This window comes from Gigantopelta aegis, chromosome 10 (genome assembly GCF_016097555.1).
Source record: "Gigantopelta aegis isolate Gae_Host chromosome 10, Gae_host_genome, whole genome shotgun sequence".
NCBI lineage: Eukaryota > Metazoa > Mollusca > Gastropoda > Neomphalida > Peltospiridae > Gigantopelta > Gigantopelta aegis.
In genome coordinates, this window is record NC_054708.1 from 84,571,840 (window position 1) to 84,588,640 (window position 16,801).

The 16,801-nt window shown below is 38.5% G+C and overlaps 1 protein-coding gene across 1 annotated transcript in view; it reads right to left on the minus strand.

The window, feature by feature from the left end:
- LOC121383875 (centriolin-like) overlaps positions 1-16,801 on the minus strand; it is a 154,603-nt gene that overhangs the window by 118,862 nt on the left and 18,940 nt on the right. Inside the window, exons 3-7 of the mRNA XM_041513972.1 lie at positions 13,091-13,215; positions 7,387-7,659; positions 5,008-5,194; positions 3,528-3,721; positions 641-769 (exon numbers count right to left, since the gene is read on the minus strand). Of these exons, the coding sequence (XP_041369906.1) occupies positions 641-769; positions 3,528-3,721; positions 5,008-5,194; positions 7,387-7,659; positions 13,091-13,215 (908 nt within the window). The remainder of the gene's footprint in view (positions 1-640; positions 770-3,527; positions 3,722-5,007; positions 5,195-7,386; positions 7,660-13,090; positions 13,216-16,801) is intronic.

The following is a 16,801-nucleotide window of genomic DNA, read 5'->3' on the forward strand; positions in this document are numbered from 1 at the left end:
TGCAGACCTCTCCCTCTGGGTGAGACACCCCTCAGACTCTCAATCTGTAACACTATGTGTTTAAACTATGTACTACATGACTGCAGACCTCTCCCTCCGGGCGAGACACCCCTCAGACTCTCAATCTGTGACACTATGTGTTTAAACTATGTACTACACGACTACAGACCTCTCCCTCCGAGCGAGACACCCCTCAGACTCTCAATCTGTGACACTATGTGTTTAAACTATGTACTACACGACTACAGACCTCTCCCTCCGGGCGAGACACCCCTCAGACTCTCAATCTGTGACACTATGTGTTTAAACTATGTACTACACGACTGCAGACCTCTCCCTCCGGGCGAGACACCCCTCAGACTCTCAATCTGTGACACTGTGTTTAAACTATGTACTACACGACTGCAGACCTCTCCCTCCGGGCGAGACACCCCTCAGACTCTCAATCTGTGACACTATGTGTTTAAACTATGTACTACACGACTGCAGACCTCTCCCTCCGGGCGAGACACCCCTCAGACTCTCAATCTGTGACACTATGTGTTTAAACTATGTACTACATGACTGCAGACCTCTCCCTCCCCGAGACTCTCAATCTGTGACACTATGTGTTTAAACTATGTACTACACGACTACAGACCTCTCCCTCCGGACGAGGCACCTCCCCGAGACTCTCGAACTTGGAGTCGATTTTGTAGAACGCGAGCTCCTGTTCCAGCTGGTAGTGTTTCTCACATGCACGGTTCAGTTCCTCCGTCTTCTTCCTCAACTGTCAAACACAACACAACACACTTTACTATAGACACAACACACTTTACTATAGACACAACACACACTTCACTAATACACACAACACACTTTACTACAGACAACACACTTTACTACAGACACAACACACTTTACTATAGACACAACACACTTTACTACAGACACAACACACTTTACTATAGACACCACAAACACTTTACTACAGACACAACACACTTTACTATAGACACCACAAACACTTTACTAGACACAACACACTTTACTACAGACACAACACACTTTACTACAGACACAACACACTTTACTATAGACACCACAAACACTTTACTATAGACACAACACACTTTACTACAGACACAACACACTTTACTATAGACACAACACACTTTACTATAGACACCACAAACACTTTACTACAGACACGACACACTTTACTACAGACACAACGCGCTTTACAACACATCACACTTTACTATAGACACCACAAACACTTTACTACAGACACAACACACTTTACTACAGACACAACACACTTTACTATAGACACAATACACTTTACTACAGACATAACACACTTTACTACAGACACAACACACTTTACTACAGACACAACACACTTTACTACAGACACAACACACTTTACTATAGTCACCACAAACACTTTACTACAGACACGACACACTTTATTATAGACACAACACGCTTTACAACACATCACACTTTACTATAGACACCACAAACACTTTACTACAGACACAACACACTTTACTACAGACACAACACTTTACTATAGACACAATACACTTTACTACAGACATAACACACTTTACTATAGACACCACAAACACTTTAATACAGACACAACACACTTTACTATAGACACAACACACTTTTCTATAGACACAACACACTTTACTATAGACACAACACACTTTACAATAGACACCACAAACACTTTACTACAGACACAACACACTTTACTATAGACTCCACAAACACTTTACTACAGACACAACACACTTTACTATAGACTCCACAAACACTTTACTACAGACACAACACACTTTACTATAGACACCACAAACACTTTACTACAGACACAACCCACTTTACTAGACACAACACACTTTACTATAGACACAACACTTTACTACAGACACAACACACTTTACTATAGACTAGACACAACACACTTTACTACAGACACAACACTTTACTATAGACACCACAAACACTTTACTACAGACACAATATTTTACTAGACACAACACACTTTACTACAGACACAGCACACTTTACTATAGACACAACACACTTTACAATAGACAAACACAACACACTTTACAATAGACACACACAACACACTTTACTGTAACTATAGACACAACACACTTTACTACAGACACAACACACTTTACAATAGACAAACACAATACACTTTACAATAAGCACACAGATATTGTTTGCATTAAGGATAAAATATGTTGTAGCAAGGTCTACTTATATTAACATTTAATGTGTTTATCAATTTTTTTTCGAAAATAATAAAATGTGAAAAAAATTAAAACGACTGGAACATACTGAAATAAATCAATTATACAACATGTTCATTAGTGGTAGGCGTGCAGATTGAGGCCCATTTTGGGGGTCAAGTGGCAACTACCGTACTACCAGCTAAGTTTGGTATTTCTTGACAATCCTGAATATCTTACAGGTAAAAATTACCCAGAATTCCTGTGGAGGAACATGCTCAAATGATGTCATTAAAATGGCGACCGTATTTAGTATATTTTCAAGCAGCCCAGTAAAATGATGTAGACGTTCCAGATAAAAGCATCAAACTCCGTCTATAAGTTGCCCAGTACCACAATTTTTAACTCTTAACATGAACCACTTGCTCAAATTAGATTATGATGGCTAACTTGGATTTTCAAGATAAGAAAACCTATTAGTACCAATATCTCAGCACCCATGCCACCTAGGATCACAATTATTTGGTCTAAACTAAAAATATTTAGGGGCAAGGAATTAGATACAATCAGACACTAAATATCAGGATCCAAAATATGATGCAATGTTTTTAAAATTAATTTGTATTAGTAATCAAGGCATTGTATTAGCTATAACCAGACAAGCTTCCACAGCTTAAATTTAGTAAGTCTAACTTTATCATCGCTAAGAAACAGCATTATTGACCTGGAGACAGCCATATTGGAAGCACTCTCTAACATGTATTAATACCCACAAATTAATAAATGTTGTTTTTAAACTATATTATAACATTTCTTCCACACTTAGTAAAGGCTTAAAATGCCAAGCAACTAAAGAGAATAAAGACTATCGGAATAGAATGAATGAATGAATGAATGAATGAATGAATGTTTAACGACACCCCAGCATGAAAAATACACCGGCTATTGGATGTCAAACTATGGTAACTATTGAAATAGATGCAAAAGTATCAAAATAGAGCTTACAATATTGATGACATAATTTGACCATGTTCCCCCACAGGTATTCTGGCTATTTTTTACCCAGGAGCTAGTCAGGACCCATACTTTGATAAAACCCCAAAATTAGCTGGTAGTACGATAGTTGCTACTTCGGTCATTTGTAGAGCACTTTTGGGCCATCTCCTGCATGTCCATTGTTCTTGTAAGTTTTAAGTTGTGCCCTGGAAGTGTGTTCCACACATTAATAACCAAGTAGTTTAGTAAATATATGATGTATAAATGATATTACAAGTAGAGCATTGTTACCAAGTCTGATTTGGCATTGAGTTCCCGCTCGAGCTCCTTGACCCGCTCCTGTATCCGTCTGTCCCGCTCCTTGAGCTCCTTCGTCATGGCTTCCTGCAAAGATTTTTCGTGGAGCGACTGGTTCTGACTCTCCTCCAGTCTACGACTCCTCACCTCCTCCTGTTCCAGCTGTTTCTCAACTCTCTCCAGCTCCTCTGTAATAAGTAATTACATTCTAGATTATCCTTAAAATATACCTCTTCATCTCCTGTTCTAGCTGTTTTTTAACTCTCTCCAGCTCCTCTGAAATAAATAATTAGGTTTTAAATTATTCGTATCTCCTATGTTCAAGGGCTATAATTTTGTGATAAAAGTGTAAATGGCCATGAAAGTTAAACTTGATCTGAAACAGTACATAATAAAACTATACACAAATTTTCACCTCAATACCTCGAGGAATTATAAAAAAAACCCACCTGAAAAACTATGTCGGACAGATGGGTGGACAAACAGATGAAAGGACAGAGATGAAACCTAGAGGAGACTAATAATGAATATACCTGAATGCATAATGAATATTCATAAATATATTATAATGAATATACATGACTATATAATGAAAAACAAAAGTTTGTTTTGTTTAACGACACCACTAGAGCACATTGATTTATTATTCATCAGCTATTGGATGTTAAATATATGGTAATTTTGACATATATTCTTAGAGAAAACCTGCTACATTTTCCCATTAGTAGCAATGGATCTCTTATATGCACATACCACGGCCTTTGATATACCATCACAGTACACTGGCTGGAACAAGAAATAGCCCATTGGGCCTACCAACGGGTATCGATCTCAAACCGACCGTGCATCAAGTGAGCCCCTTTATCACTAGGCTATGGCCCGCCCTACACATCAGCAGCATTCCACTATTAGACGAGTAGAAAAATAGAGCCCCTAAAACAATGTCATAAACGACATAAACTGAATAATAAATATAATAAACATATTTTAGCAACCCCTGCATTTGCCTATGGCAATCGGCAATGCTGTTGAGTTGTTCAGTCTCCATGGCAATCGGCAATGCTGTTGAGTTGTTCAGTCTCCATGGCAATCGGCAATGCTGTTGAGTTGTTCAGTCTGCATGGCAATCGGCAATGCTGTTGAGTTGTCTCCACAGCGCTTTTTTGCCTTGGACTATATTCAGGGTTTTTTCTATGGCATGGTTTTTTTTTTGCCATGGACATTTTCCTAATTTCTGGGGTTGGTTTAGCATATACTTTATTATCATAAAGCACAAGAGTAAAAACTGAAATGCCAATGTAGTTGGCGAATACATATTTAGACTGGCCAAAGAAATTGAAGATTGGCGAACAAAAATAGCAACCCAGGTCTAGCCCTAAACCTATAGGGGACTAATGAATATACATGAATGTATAATGAATATTCATAAATATATGATAATGAGTATATAATGAATGCACATGACTATATGTACCCTGCGCAAACCGTTGCTCAGCGTGGTCTCGTTCCTGGTTGCCGACGCCGTGTCCGTTGAGGATCTCGACGGTGCGCAGGTGGAAGATGATGAAGAACCGCGAGTGAGGCAGGTCGGAGAGCGGGTTGTCTGACACGTCCAGCTGGGTCAGGTCGCACAGTACCTTCAGCTTCGATACCTCCGTCAGCTGGAAACAGTTAGAAAACCTCAGTTGAACAAAAACATTCAGAAAACCTCAGTCAGTTAACAACATTTAGAAAACCTCAGTCAGTTAACAACATTTAGAAAACCTCAGTTGAACAAAAACATTTAGAAAACCTCAGTCAGTTAACAACATTTAGAAAACCTCAGTCAGTTAAAAACATTTAGAAAACCTCAGTCAGTTAACATTTAGAAAACCTCAGTTCAACAAAAACATTCAGAAACCTCAGTCAGTTAACAACATTTAGAAAACCTCAGTCAGCTAACAACATTTAGAAAACCTCAGACAGTTAACAACATGTAGAAAACCTCAGTCAGTTAACAACATTTAGAAAACCTCAGTCAGTTAACAACATTTAGAAAACTTCAGTCAGTTAAAAACATTTAGAAAACCTCAGTCAGTTAACAACATTTAGAAAACCTCCATCAGCTAAAAACATTCAGAAAACCTCCATCAGCTAAAAACATTCAGAAACCCTCAGTCAGTTAACAACATTTAGAAAACCTCAGTCAGTTAACAACATTTAGAAAACCTCAGTCAGTTAACAACATTTAGAAAACCTCAGTTGAACAAAAACATTCAGAAAACCTCAGTCAGTTAACAATATTTAGAAAACCTCAGTTAGTTAACAACATTTAGAAAACCTCAGTCAGTTAACAACATTTAGAAAACCTCAGTCAGTTAAAAACATTTAGAAAACCTCAGTCAGTTAACAACATTTAGAAAACCTCCATCAGCTAAAAACATTCAGAAAACCTCCATCAGCTAATAACATTCAGAAAACCTCAGTCAGTTAACAACATTTAGAAAACCTCAGTCAGTTAACAACATTTAGAAAACCTCAGTTGAACAAAAACATTGAGAAAACCTCAATCAGTTAACAACATTTAGAAAACCTCAGTCAGTTAACAACATTTAGAAAACCTCAGTCAGTTAAAAACATTTAGAAAACCTCAAGTCAGTTAACAACATTTAGAAAACCTCCATCAGCTAAAAACATTCAGAAAACCTCCATCAGCTAAAAACATTCAGAAAACCTCAGTCAGTTAACAACATTTAGAAAACCTCAGTTAGTTAACAACATTTAGAAAACCTCCATCAGCTAAAAACATTCAGAAAACCTCCATCAGATAAAAACATTCAGAAAACCTCAGTCAGTTAACAACATTTAGAAAACCTCAGTCAGTTAACAACATTTAGAAAACCTCAGTCAGTTAACAACATTTAGAAAACCTCAGTTGAACAAAAACATTCAGAAAACCTCAGTCAGTTAACAACATTTAGAAAAACTCAGTCAGTTAACAACATTTAGAAAACCTCAGTCAGTTAAAAACATTTAGAAAACCTCCAGCTAAAAACATTCAGAAAACCTCCATCAGCAAAAAACATTCAGAAAACCTCAGTCAGTTAACAACATTTAGAAAACCTCAGTCAGTTAACAACATTTAGAAAACCTCAGTTGAACAAAAACATTCAGAAAACCTCAATCAGTTAACAACATTTAGAAAACCTCAGTCAGTTAACAACATTTAGAAAACCTCAGTCAGTTAAAAACATTTAGAAAACCTCCATCAGCTAAAAACATTCAGAAAACCTCCATCAGCTAAAAACATTCAGAAAACCTCAGTCAGTTAACAACATTTAGAAAACCTCAGTCAGTTAACAACATTTAGAAAACCTCCATCAGCTAAAAACATTCAGAAAACCTTCATCAGCTAAAAACATTCAGAAAACCTCCATCAGCTAAAAACATTCAGAAAACCTCCATCAGCTAAAAACATTCAGAAAACCTGTCAGTTAACAAAAACAGTTAGAAACCTCCGTCAGCTAAAAACATTTAGAAACCTCTGTCAGCTAAAAACATTTAGAAACCTCTGTCAGCTAAAAACAATTACAAACCCTCCATCAGCTAAACAAAAACAGTTCCTCACAGAGTGATCGATTTGACTGTGCTTTTTTTTTCATTAGATGGTATGGCATTGGTGACCTGGTCATCACCTAGTAGCAGCCAGACGTATGTCTTTAAAATGTTATTACACGTATGTGTGTTAACACTATATTTGTTATAAAAAAAATAACAAATGATGTTGTCACCAATGGGTGTGTAAGAAATTATATTCATGAGTTCATTAATATTTCATGAATTAGTCATGAAAAAGTCCATTAACTGTACCCACCGAAGCGAGACTGTTTTTCGCAACACAGAGCTTGCGCAGAGCTTTGAGCCTCTTGGGCAGCCATGGCGGGATGTGTTCGATCAGGTTGCCGTTGACGTTGAGGAGCTGGAGGCTGACGAGGTTCTCGAGTCCCTCGATCTTGACGATGCTGTTGTATGACAGGTTCAACTCCTTCAGCCGCAGCAGCTTGTCGAGGCGCTCTACCTTCTCAATCATGTTGTTACTCAGGTTCAACACCTGCAGCTTCCGCAGGCGCTCCAAGTTCTCAATGTACTGAAATAAGACAAGTTTTTAATGTACTGAAATATGCCAATTTCTCAATGTACTGAAATATGCCAAGTTTTTTATGTACTGAAATAAGACAAGTTTTTAATGTACTGAAATATGCCAAGTTTTTTATGCACTGAAATATGCCAAGTTTTTAATGTACTGAAATATAAGCCAAGTTCTCAATGTACTGAAATAAGACAGGTTTTTAATGTACTGAAATAAGACAAGTTTTTAATGTACTGAAATAATCCAAGTTTTTAATGTACTGAAATAAGACAAGTTTTTAATGTACTGAAATAAGCAAAGTTTTTAATGTACTGAAATAAGACAAGGCATGGGATTTTTAATCGAGATACCGACTCCAAACCCTGAGTGAGTGCTCCGCAAGGCTCAATGGGTAGGTGTAAATCACGTGCACCTACCAGTGATCCATAACTGGTTCAACAAAGGCCATGGTTTGTGCTATCCTGCCTGTGGGAAGCGCAAATAAAAGATCCCTTGCTGCCTGTCGTAAAAAGAGTAGCCTATGTGGCGACAGAGGGTTTCCTCTAAAAACAGTGTCAGAATGACCATATGTTTGACGTCCAATAGCCGATGATAAGATAAAAAATCAATGTGCTCTAGCGGCGTTGTTAAATAAAAAACAAACTTTTACAAGTATCAAGAAATGGTGCATCATGTGTAAAACAGAAACAGACTATCTATTCAATATGTTTAAATATTAAACATACCGGTATGTCCTATATTTTGAAAGTTTAATTACCGATACATAAAGTATTACTGCTTTAAATATTTTGTGAAAAGAAATAACTAGCTAAAACAAATAGAGAAAAAAATAAACAACAACATGCAGTCTCAACTCTGTCCACAAAACAAAATGTGACATAACATACATAATACTGATCAATGTTAACACAGTACATGTGTTATAACTCATGGTATTATCTTAACTGGGATATAACCCAATTATAATTGCCTGGGCAAGTCAAAAATTGTTCTGTCTTTTATAGTTGTGGAACTTTACAGATAAATTCCTTGTATAATAACATGACACCACCAGACAGTGTGTGAGCCTGTTTTTGTGCTCAAGTGCTGGAGTGTTGAAAGAGTCCATTATAAATGTGTCAACAGGGATTAGCACTCTCAGAAGTGTTGATAAAGTGAAATACAATTACACTGATTGTTATTTGTTGATATTCCTCTGATTCTCCTACTGGTGTATGAGGGCAGATAGACACTGTGTAAATGTGAAAATGAATCAGCCCTGCTGTGTGTATGTTTACGTAGATCTGTCAAGTCTTGAATATGTCCAAATTTGAATCAACATGATCTCACAACAGATATTATTCACAGCAGTAGTTCTTTTCATACACCTGTCTGTTTGTCATCAAAGTTCATTTTTAATTCAGCAATTACATGTAGTATGAAATCAAACATGGTTTTCAATGTAATAATTTAAAATATTATATATTGTTAAATACATTGTGCAGCAATATAATATGCAAATACATTTATTCTGTCACTGTCACTGTCAGGGAACATTTTGCTCAGTATCGCATTGCGATACATTACGAAAGTTTTAGAGATCACTACACATTTTTAAAGCATTAAACAGTAATTGCTCATCAATTTTAAATTCACTAGAAATATGGGCTTTTCGCTAATTTTCAAGATTATGAAAACAAAATATTCCCCGACTGTACCCGTATTTTATAACCAAATGGCTTTTTAAGTCTATAAATATATGCAGCTCAACTCACTAGAAGAGTCTTTTAAAGTATCTACTAGGATTCTCAATTGTTCAGACACAATATTTCATACAAACCACAGTTGTGATTGTGTGTTACTTACATAACTTTAAATTCACACGAACTACCAATCAGTCATGCAATGAACTGTTAGGCTTTAAAATTAACGGTTGCAACCTATTTATTTTTAATTTCTACACTGAGCAACCCCTGCAATTAAGAAAATGTCCACGGCAAAACCTTGAAAATAAAACCCTCAATAGTCCAAGGCAAAGAGGACTAACACCCTCAATAGTCCAAGGCAAAGAGGACTAAAACCCTCAATAGTCCAAGGCAAAGAGGACTAACACCCTCAATAGTCCAAGGCAAAGAGGACTAACACCCTCAATAGTCCAAGGCAAAGAGGACTAAAACCCTCAATAGTCCAAGGCAAAGAGGACTAAAACCCTCAATAGTCCAAGGCAAAGAGGACTAACACCCTCAATAGTCCAAGGCAAAGAGGACTAAAACCCTCAATAGTCCAAGGCAAAGAGGACTAAAACCCTCAATAGTCCAAGGCAAAGAGGACTAACACCCTCAATAGTCCAAGGCAAAGAGGACTAAAACCCTCAATAGTCCAAGGCAAAGAGGACTAAAACCCTCAATAGTCCAAGGCAAAGAGGACTAAAACCCTCAATAGTCCAAGGCAAAGAGGACTAAAACCCTCAATAGTCCAAGGCAAAGAGGACTAACACCCTCAATAGTCCAAGGCAAAGAGGACTAACACCCTCAATAGTCCAAGGCAAAGAGGACTAAAACCCTCAATAGTCCAAGGCAAAGAGGACTAACACCCTCAATAGTCCAGTCAAGGCAAAAAGATCTAAAACCCTCAATAGTCCAAGGCAAAGAGGACTAAAACCCTCAATAGTCCAAGGCAAAGAGGACTAAAACCCTCAATAGTCCAAGGCAAAGAGGACTAAAACCCTCAATAGTCCAAGGCAAAGAGGACTAACACCCTCAATAGTCCAAGGCAAAGAGGACTAAAACCCTCAATAGTCCAAGGCAAAGAGGACTAAAACCCTCAATAGTCCAAGGCAAAGAGGACTAAAACCCTCAATAGTCCAAGGCAAAGAGGACTAACACCCTCAATAGTCCAAGGCAAAAAGATCTAAAACCCTCAATAGTCCAAGGCAAAGAGGACTAAAACCCTCAATAGTCCAAGGCAAAGAGGACTAAAACCCTCAATAGTCCAAGGCAAAGAGGACTAAAACCCTCAATAGTCCAAGGCAAAGAGGACTAAAACCCTCAATAGTCCAAGGCAAAGAGGACTAACACCCTCAATAGTCCAAGGCAAAGAGGACTAAAACCCTCAATAGTCCAAGGCAAAGAGGACTAACACCCTCAATAGTCCAAGGCAAAGAGGACTAACACCCTCAATAGTCCAAGGCAAAGAGGACTAAAACCCCCACAGCAATCTCCACGGCATTGCCGACTGCCATGGGCAATTGCAGGGGCTGACTGAGTATAATTTTCATAATCGATCTCTGGTTACTCAAGATTTTAAAATATTGTCCCTTGTTATTGGTTCAGTTACATCCATACAGACAGCCCGATTGGTTGAACATTTTCTAGCTGGCCACCTATGACCATCAGAGTTTACTTGTTGGTTTGTGAAAACTATCCCAGGTGTGTTTTTAGCCAAAGATAAAGTTAAATTGTGAAAACTATCCCAGGTGTGTTTGTAGCCAAAGATAAAGTTAAATTGTGAAAACTATCCCAGGTGTGTTTGTAACAAAATATAAAGTTTAATTGTGAAAACTATCCCAGGTGTGTTTGTAACCAAAGATAAAGTTAAATTGTGAAAACTATCCCAGGTGTGTTTGTAACCAAAGATAAAGTTAATTGTGAAAATTATCCCAGGTGTGTTTGTAACCAAAGATAAAGTTAAATTGTGAAAACTATCCCAGGTGTGTTTGTAACCAAAGATAAAGTTAAATTGTGAAAACTATCCCAGGTGTGTTTGTAACCAAAGATACAGTTAACTATCCCAGGTGTGTTTGTAACCAAAGATACAGTTAACTATCCCAGGTGTGTTTGTAACCAAAGATACAGTTAACTATCCCAGGTGTGTTTGTAACCAAAGATACAGTTAACAATCCCAGGTGTGTTTGTAACCAAAGATACAGTTAACTATCCCAGGTGTGTTTGTAACCAAAGATACAGTTAACTATCCCAGGTGTGTTTGTAACCAAAGATAGAGTTAAATTTGCAGGCCCTCAGATTTCACAGTACAAATCGTTTCTGGCACCGTGTCAGTAATATCACGGAACCGAAAAACAATGTCCCATGACTATTATATTGAGTACGACTATTCAATGAAAATAATACATAGAGGATTCGTCATGAGTGTTTTGTAATATGGAAAATATCAACCGAGTCTATCTTAAGCAGTATTTGTTGAGGCTCTGCTGAGACAAATGCCTATTAATTAGACGAGGTTGATATTTTAATTTAAAAAAACATGAGTAGCGAATTCTATTTATCCTATAACACAGTACTAAAGTTGCCGCCATCGGTAATATGATGTCATCACGATTAGCACAAATGAGTTTGATGTCACGCATTTTAACTAAATCTTTGTAAACATTATGCTCAGGTATACAGGTCTTGTTGGCTAGTAAACAGATGACCCACCCACAGTATCACATTACCTAAAGACCGTGCACATTTGCATACCATTATTAATTAACCAGGTTAATAAACTAATTTATCACATGGGTTTATGACATGAATATCATGGGTAAGTTATAGGATAAATATAATTATTATTTTTAAAAGTTTCCGATGGGTTCCCATGTTGATAAGGCACAAAACCAAACAAGTGTTTCATTGAAATTTCAAATCCTATGGCCTGAATGTGTTTTGTTTAACACCACCACTAGCAGTGATAGAAATAAACAAAATTGTTCACTAGTCCACCCGACAAGTACATGTAGAAAAGTACTTGTCTGCCAATATTTTCATTTGTCCAAATAAATTGTTGTTTCAATCAAGTGCATGGATAATGTCTGGATGGGGCAGGAAAAACCCAATCAGAGAAAGGGTCCATAGAGGGATGTGGATAAAACCCAATCAGAGAATGAGTCCATAGAGGGATGTGGATAAAACCCAATCAGAGAATGAGTCCATAGAGGGATGTGGATAAAACCCAATCAGAGAAAGGGTCCATAGAGGGATGTGGATAAAACCCAATCAGAGAAAGGGTCCATAGAGGGATGTGGATAAAACCCAATCAGAGAATGAGTCCATAGAGGGATGTGGATAAAACCCAATCAGAGAAAGGGTCCATAGAGGGATGTGGATAAAACCCAATCAGAGAAAGGGTCCATAGAGGGATGTGGATAAAACCCAATCAGAGAATGAGTTCATAGAGGGATGCGGATAAAACCCAATCAGAGAAAGGGTCCATAGAGGGATGCGGATAAAACCCAATCAGAGAACGAGTCCATAGAGGGATGTGGATAAAACCCAATCAGAGAACGAGTCCATAGAGGGATGTGGATAAAACCCAATCAGAGAAAGGGTCCATAGAGGGATGTGGATCCTTCGATTAAATCACATCAGGCAAATGTTATATTGACCAAACTTGATCCTGAACCTAAGTTAAGGCTGTAGCCATTACAACAAACCTGATCGTGTTCACTCACCTTTATTTTTTTCATGCCTTCTTTGGCCAGCGTCAGATTCAGGTTGGTGATCCGGTCAAAGTTTTCTTCCTTTGAGATTTTCTTAATCAGGTCCTCCGTGATGTAGCGAACTCCAATCTGGGAGGCTGAAAAAAGATGTGAGGAAAAATGTAACCAAAACACAATATAACAAGTTGTGTTGTTAACAGTAAATTCTGAGAACTGATTAGCTGTGTAAACCATTTATGGGTTTTACAATTGTTTTACTATTAGTAATGTATTAAGTAGTACTACACTTTTACTATGGTTTTTTAGTAGAATGACATTCCAAATTTCCAAAAATCAGTTTTATAACATTTTAATACATGCATTTTTGGAATATGTGAAAAAGGTTCCAAGGATCCTGAAGTATTCAACTTTTAATTTTAGAACGTAAAACATCACATGCATGTTACCAATTGGCAATTTGTGTGAATTTAATGTTACTTAACCAATATTGGTATAATGATCATACCAGGCACATTTTAGAATTGTGAAATGATTCTGAACTTGAATACATACTATATATAGTTAAAGGTAGGGACAACTCAAACAAGAGCCTTATGTGTTGGAAAGATGCATACCCGGACCACCAACACATACTGACACTTTAACAAATGAAAAACACGTAATTCTAGAGTTAATAAAAAAAACATGATTATTCCTGCTAACTGGGGGCAGCCATTTTGTTTCGTTTTTGTGACGTCCGGTGGTATAGCTTGGGGCGAAGTGACGTCAGCTCCATCCATCTTGTCTATGCAATGTAAACAAACGCTCTAATTTACGACATCAACCTGACTTGTAAACGACTTGATAGTATAATAAACTATTTAACTAAATATATTTCAGGTTACACCAACAGAACGAAATGGAGTTATAGTATTTTTCTTTTTTTAAAAACCCAAAGAAAAAATGCATATTATTACGCCTATTGGTAGAACACGTTCGAGCAAAAACGACCACTCACAATACCCAAGTGATACTTTTCTTTTCTTTGGGACGATGTAATTGGTCAGTTTTGTGATTTTAAATGGGAAAGTCTACTTAATTGTTGGTAATTGTTGGTAATGTCCATTATGATTTGAGGTGTATCCGTGCTGTTATCACACAATGTCTGGAGACCGTCTAAATATACACCTGACAATCAGGAACCACAGGTACACGCCACGAAAAGAAAAGACCAATTAACCAAGAAAACACTCCAATTATTGTTTCAGTATGTGGGTTAATTTATGTACGAATCATAATACAGTTATTTCAACACTTTTAGAAGAAAAAAATTCTAATTTTCATTATTATTCATACTTACCTAGTGCTAGGACAACAAATATGCTATTCAACCTGAGTCATACCTACACACTGCAGAATTCTCTTCCTTGCCGGATATGCGCAATGCTATCCTTGCACGGGCTATCTGTAACTTCATTCTCGGTTCAAAGTCCACCCACCGAGGGAAAGCCTCATAGGGGTGGGTGGGAGGTATAGTCTGTTGTGCTAGCACTAGGTAAGTATGAATAATAATGAAAATTAGAAACAAATTTTCTAATAGTCTTATTCAACTTACTGTGCTAGCACAACAAATATGCTATAACGGACGTGCAATGACACCGTTAGAGCACATGAATTCAACATTAATGGGAGGAGGTAAGAAAATAGAGGACTTACCCGTACCCAAAAAGCTCCTTTGAAGTAATGACATGGAGATAGGACGAACCATGATATACGGTAACAAGGAGTAAAAAAAAAAAACTTTTGGGAATAAAAAGGGGCTTCCCAAAAGAAAAACTCATCCCCATGAAAGGGAGGAAAAACATCTCCCCAGGGAGAGGAAACGGTAGACAACACTACAAAAAAAACCCATCCCTCAGAAAAGGGTGGAGTGTTAAACATGTCCGAAGCGTGAATTGATGGCAGTCAGACGGAAAAGAGGTCGACCCCTTTCCGTTGCCCTGCGCACAGACACGACGTGTTGAGCCGCAATGACTGTCTGGATCCTACGCGTACCTTCAGGACCAACCGCCATATCCCGGAAATAGAAACGGTCAAAAGTGTGCCGTCCTTTCCAAACCCCTGCATTCATGACCGTTATAATATCTAAAGAGTCATGAAAATTCAGGGAAGCAGAAATGGCTCGGATCTCATGTGGTTTAACAGAGAAATTCCGTAACACATGATCACCCGCCATCTCATATGCTAGCTTGATGGTAGCATCCATCGAGACAAAGCATTTTTTGTGACATCACCCGGCCTAATGGTATAAGAAATAAACAATCTCTTTTTACCCTGCCGCCGGTTTTTCGTATGCTCCAAATAATACTTCAATGCTCTCACCGGGCAAAGAAGTCTATCTGAGTTATCAGATGACAGTGTACGAGATAAACTGTGAATGACAGTAGGTGGAAACTCTTCCCCCGGAGACTGGTTTTTAGCAACAAAGATAGGGTCAGTACGTAAAGTGACAGACCCGTCCGAATTGTAATCAACCAAGTCATGCAAAAAAGCATGTATCTCACTGATCCGACGACAAGCTGCCAGTGAAACCAGAAACAGAGTCTTCCACGTCAAGTCACGAAGACTAGCAAACCTCAACGGCTCATAAGACAAACCCTTAAGAGCATGTAACACCAGAAAGACATTCCATTTCGGAATAATGGAAGGTCGTTCAACCGTGGATTGTAATGATTTAAGTAAATCATACAACACCAAGTTCGTAGAAAGTCACGACATCCACACTGTTTAAGAGTAGTGAAAATCGCAGCTCTGTGACTTTTCACTGTCGTGACTTTAAGTTTCCTTTCTTGGACCAACGCCAGAAAGTACTCCGCTAAATCGTTGACAGTAGTCGATAAGGGATCGAAATCCCGTGCGTTCGCCCAACGAACCCACATACGCCAGTGACACTGATAAACCGACTCGGTAGATTTGCGCTTTGCTGAAGAGACGAGATGCGCAATTCTTGTCGAAAAACCTCTGCATCGCAAGGAAGCCCTGATAACCTCCATGCGTGAAGCCGGAAGACCTCCGGCTTCGGATGCCACACCGTCTGACTCAGTCGCTGGCTGAGTAGATCGGACAACACTGGTAACCGGAACGGGACTGCCACTAACAGTGACAGTAGCTGTGGAAACCAGGGCTCCCACAGAGGAGCTATCAACGTCACGTGACAAGGTTCCTGGACCACTTTGGTCAACACCTTGCCGAGTAAGATAGGAGGAGGGAAGGCATAAAAATCCAGTCCCGTCCAATCCATACTTAACGCCTCGTATTCCAACGCCGGGGACACGAACACCGGCAATTGGTTGTTCAACCGTGTGGCAAACATGTCCACCTGTGGACTGCCCCACACCCGAAGAACTGCTGCGACCACCCCTTTGTTCAACATCCACTCCGTCTGAACAGGGGTATGTCGACTGAGGGCATCTACTAACACATTCACCGATGAAGGAATGTGTTTCGCCCACAGAATGGTCCCTAGTTGGTCGCAGAATTCCAAAATCGCAAGAGCTTTGCGACTCCTCAAAGTCTTTGATTTGGTTCCCCCCAACGATTGAGATATGCCACTACCGACCTATTGTCGCATCTCAACAGAATTTGACGGTGTCGAAGAACACACCGGAAATGAAGACAGGCACGATGCACTGCCTCCATCTCCAAACAGTTGATATGAAGCTTCCTCTCGGAGAGATTCCATAC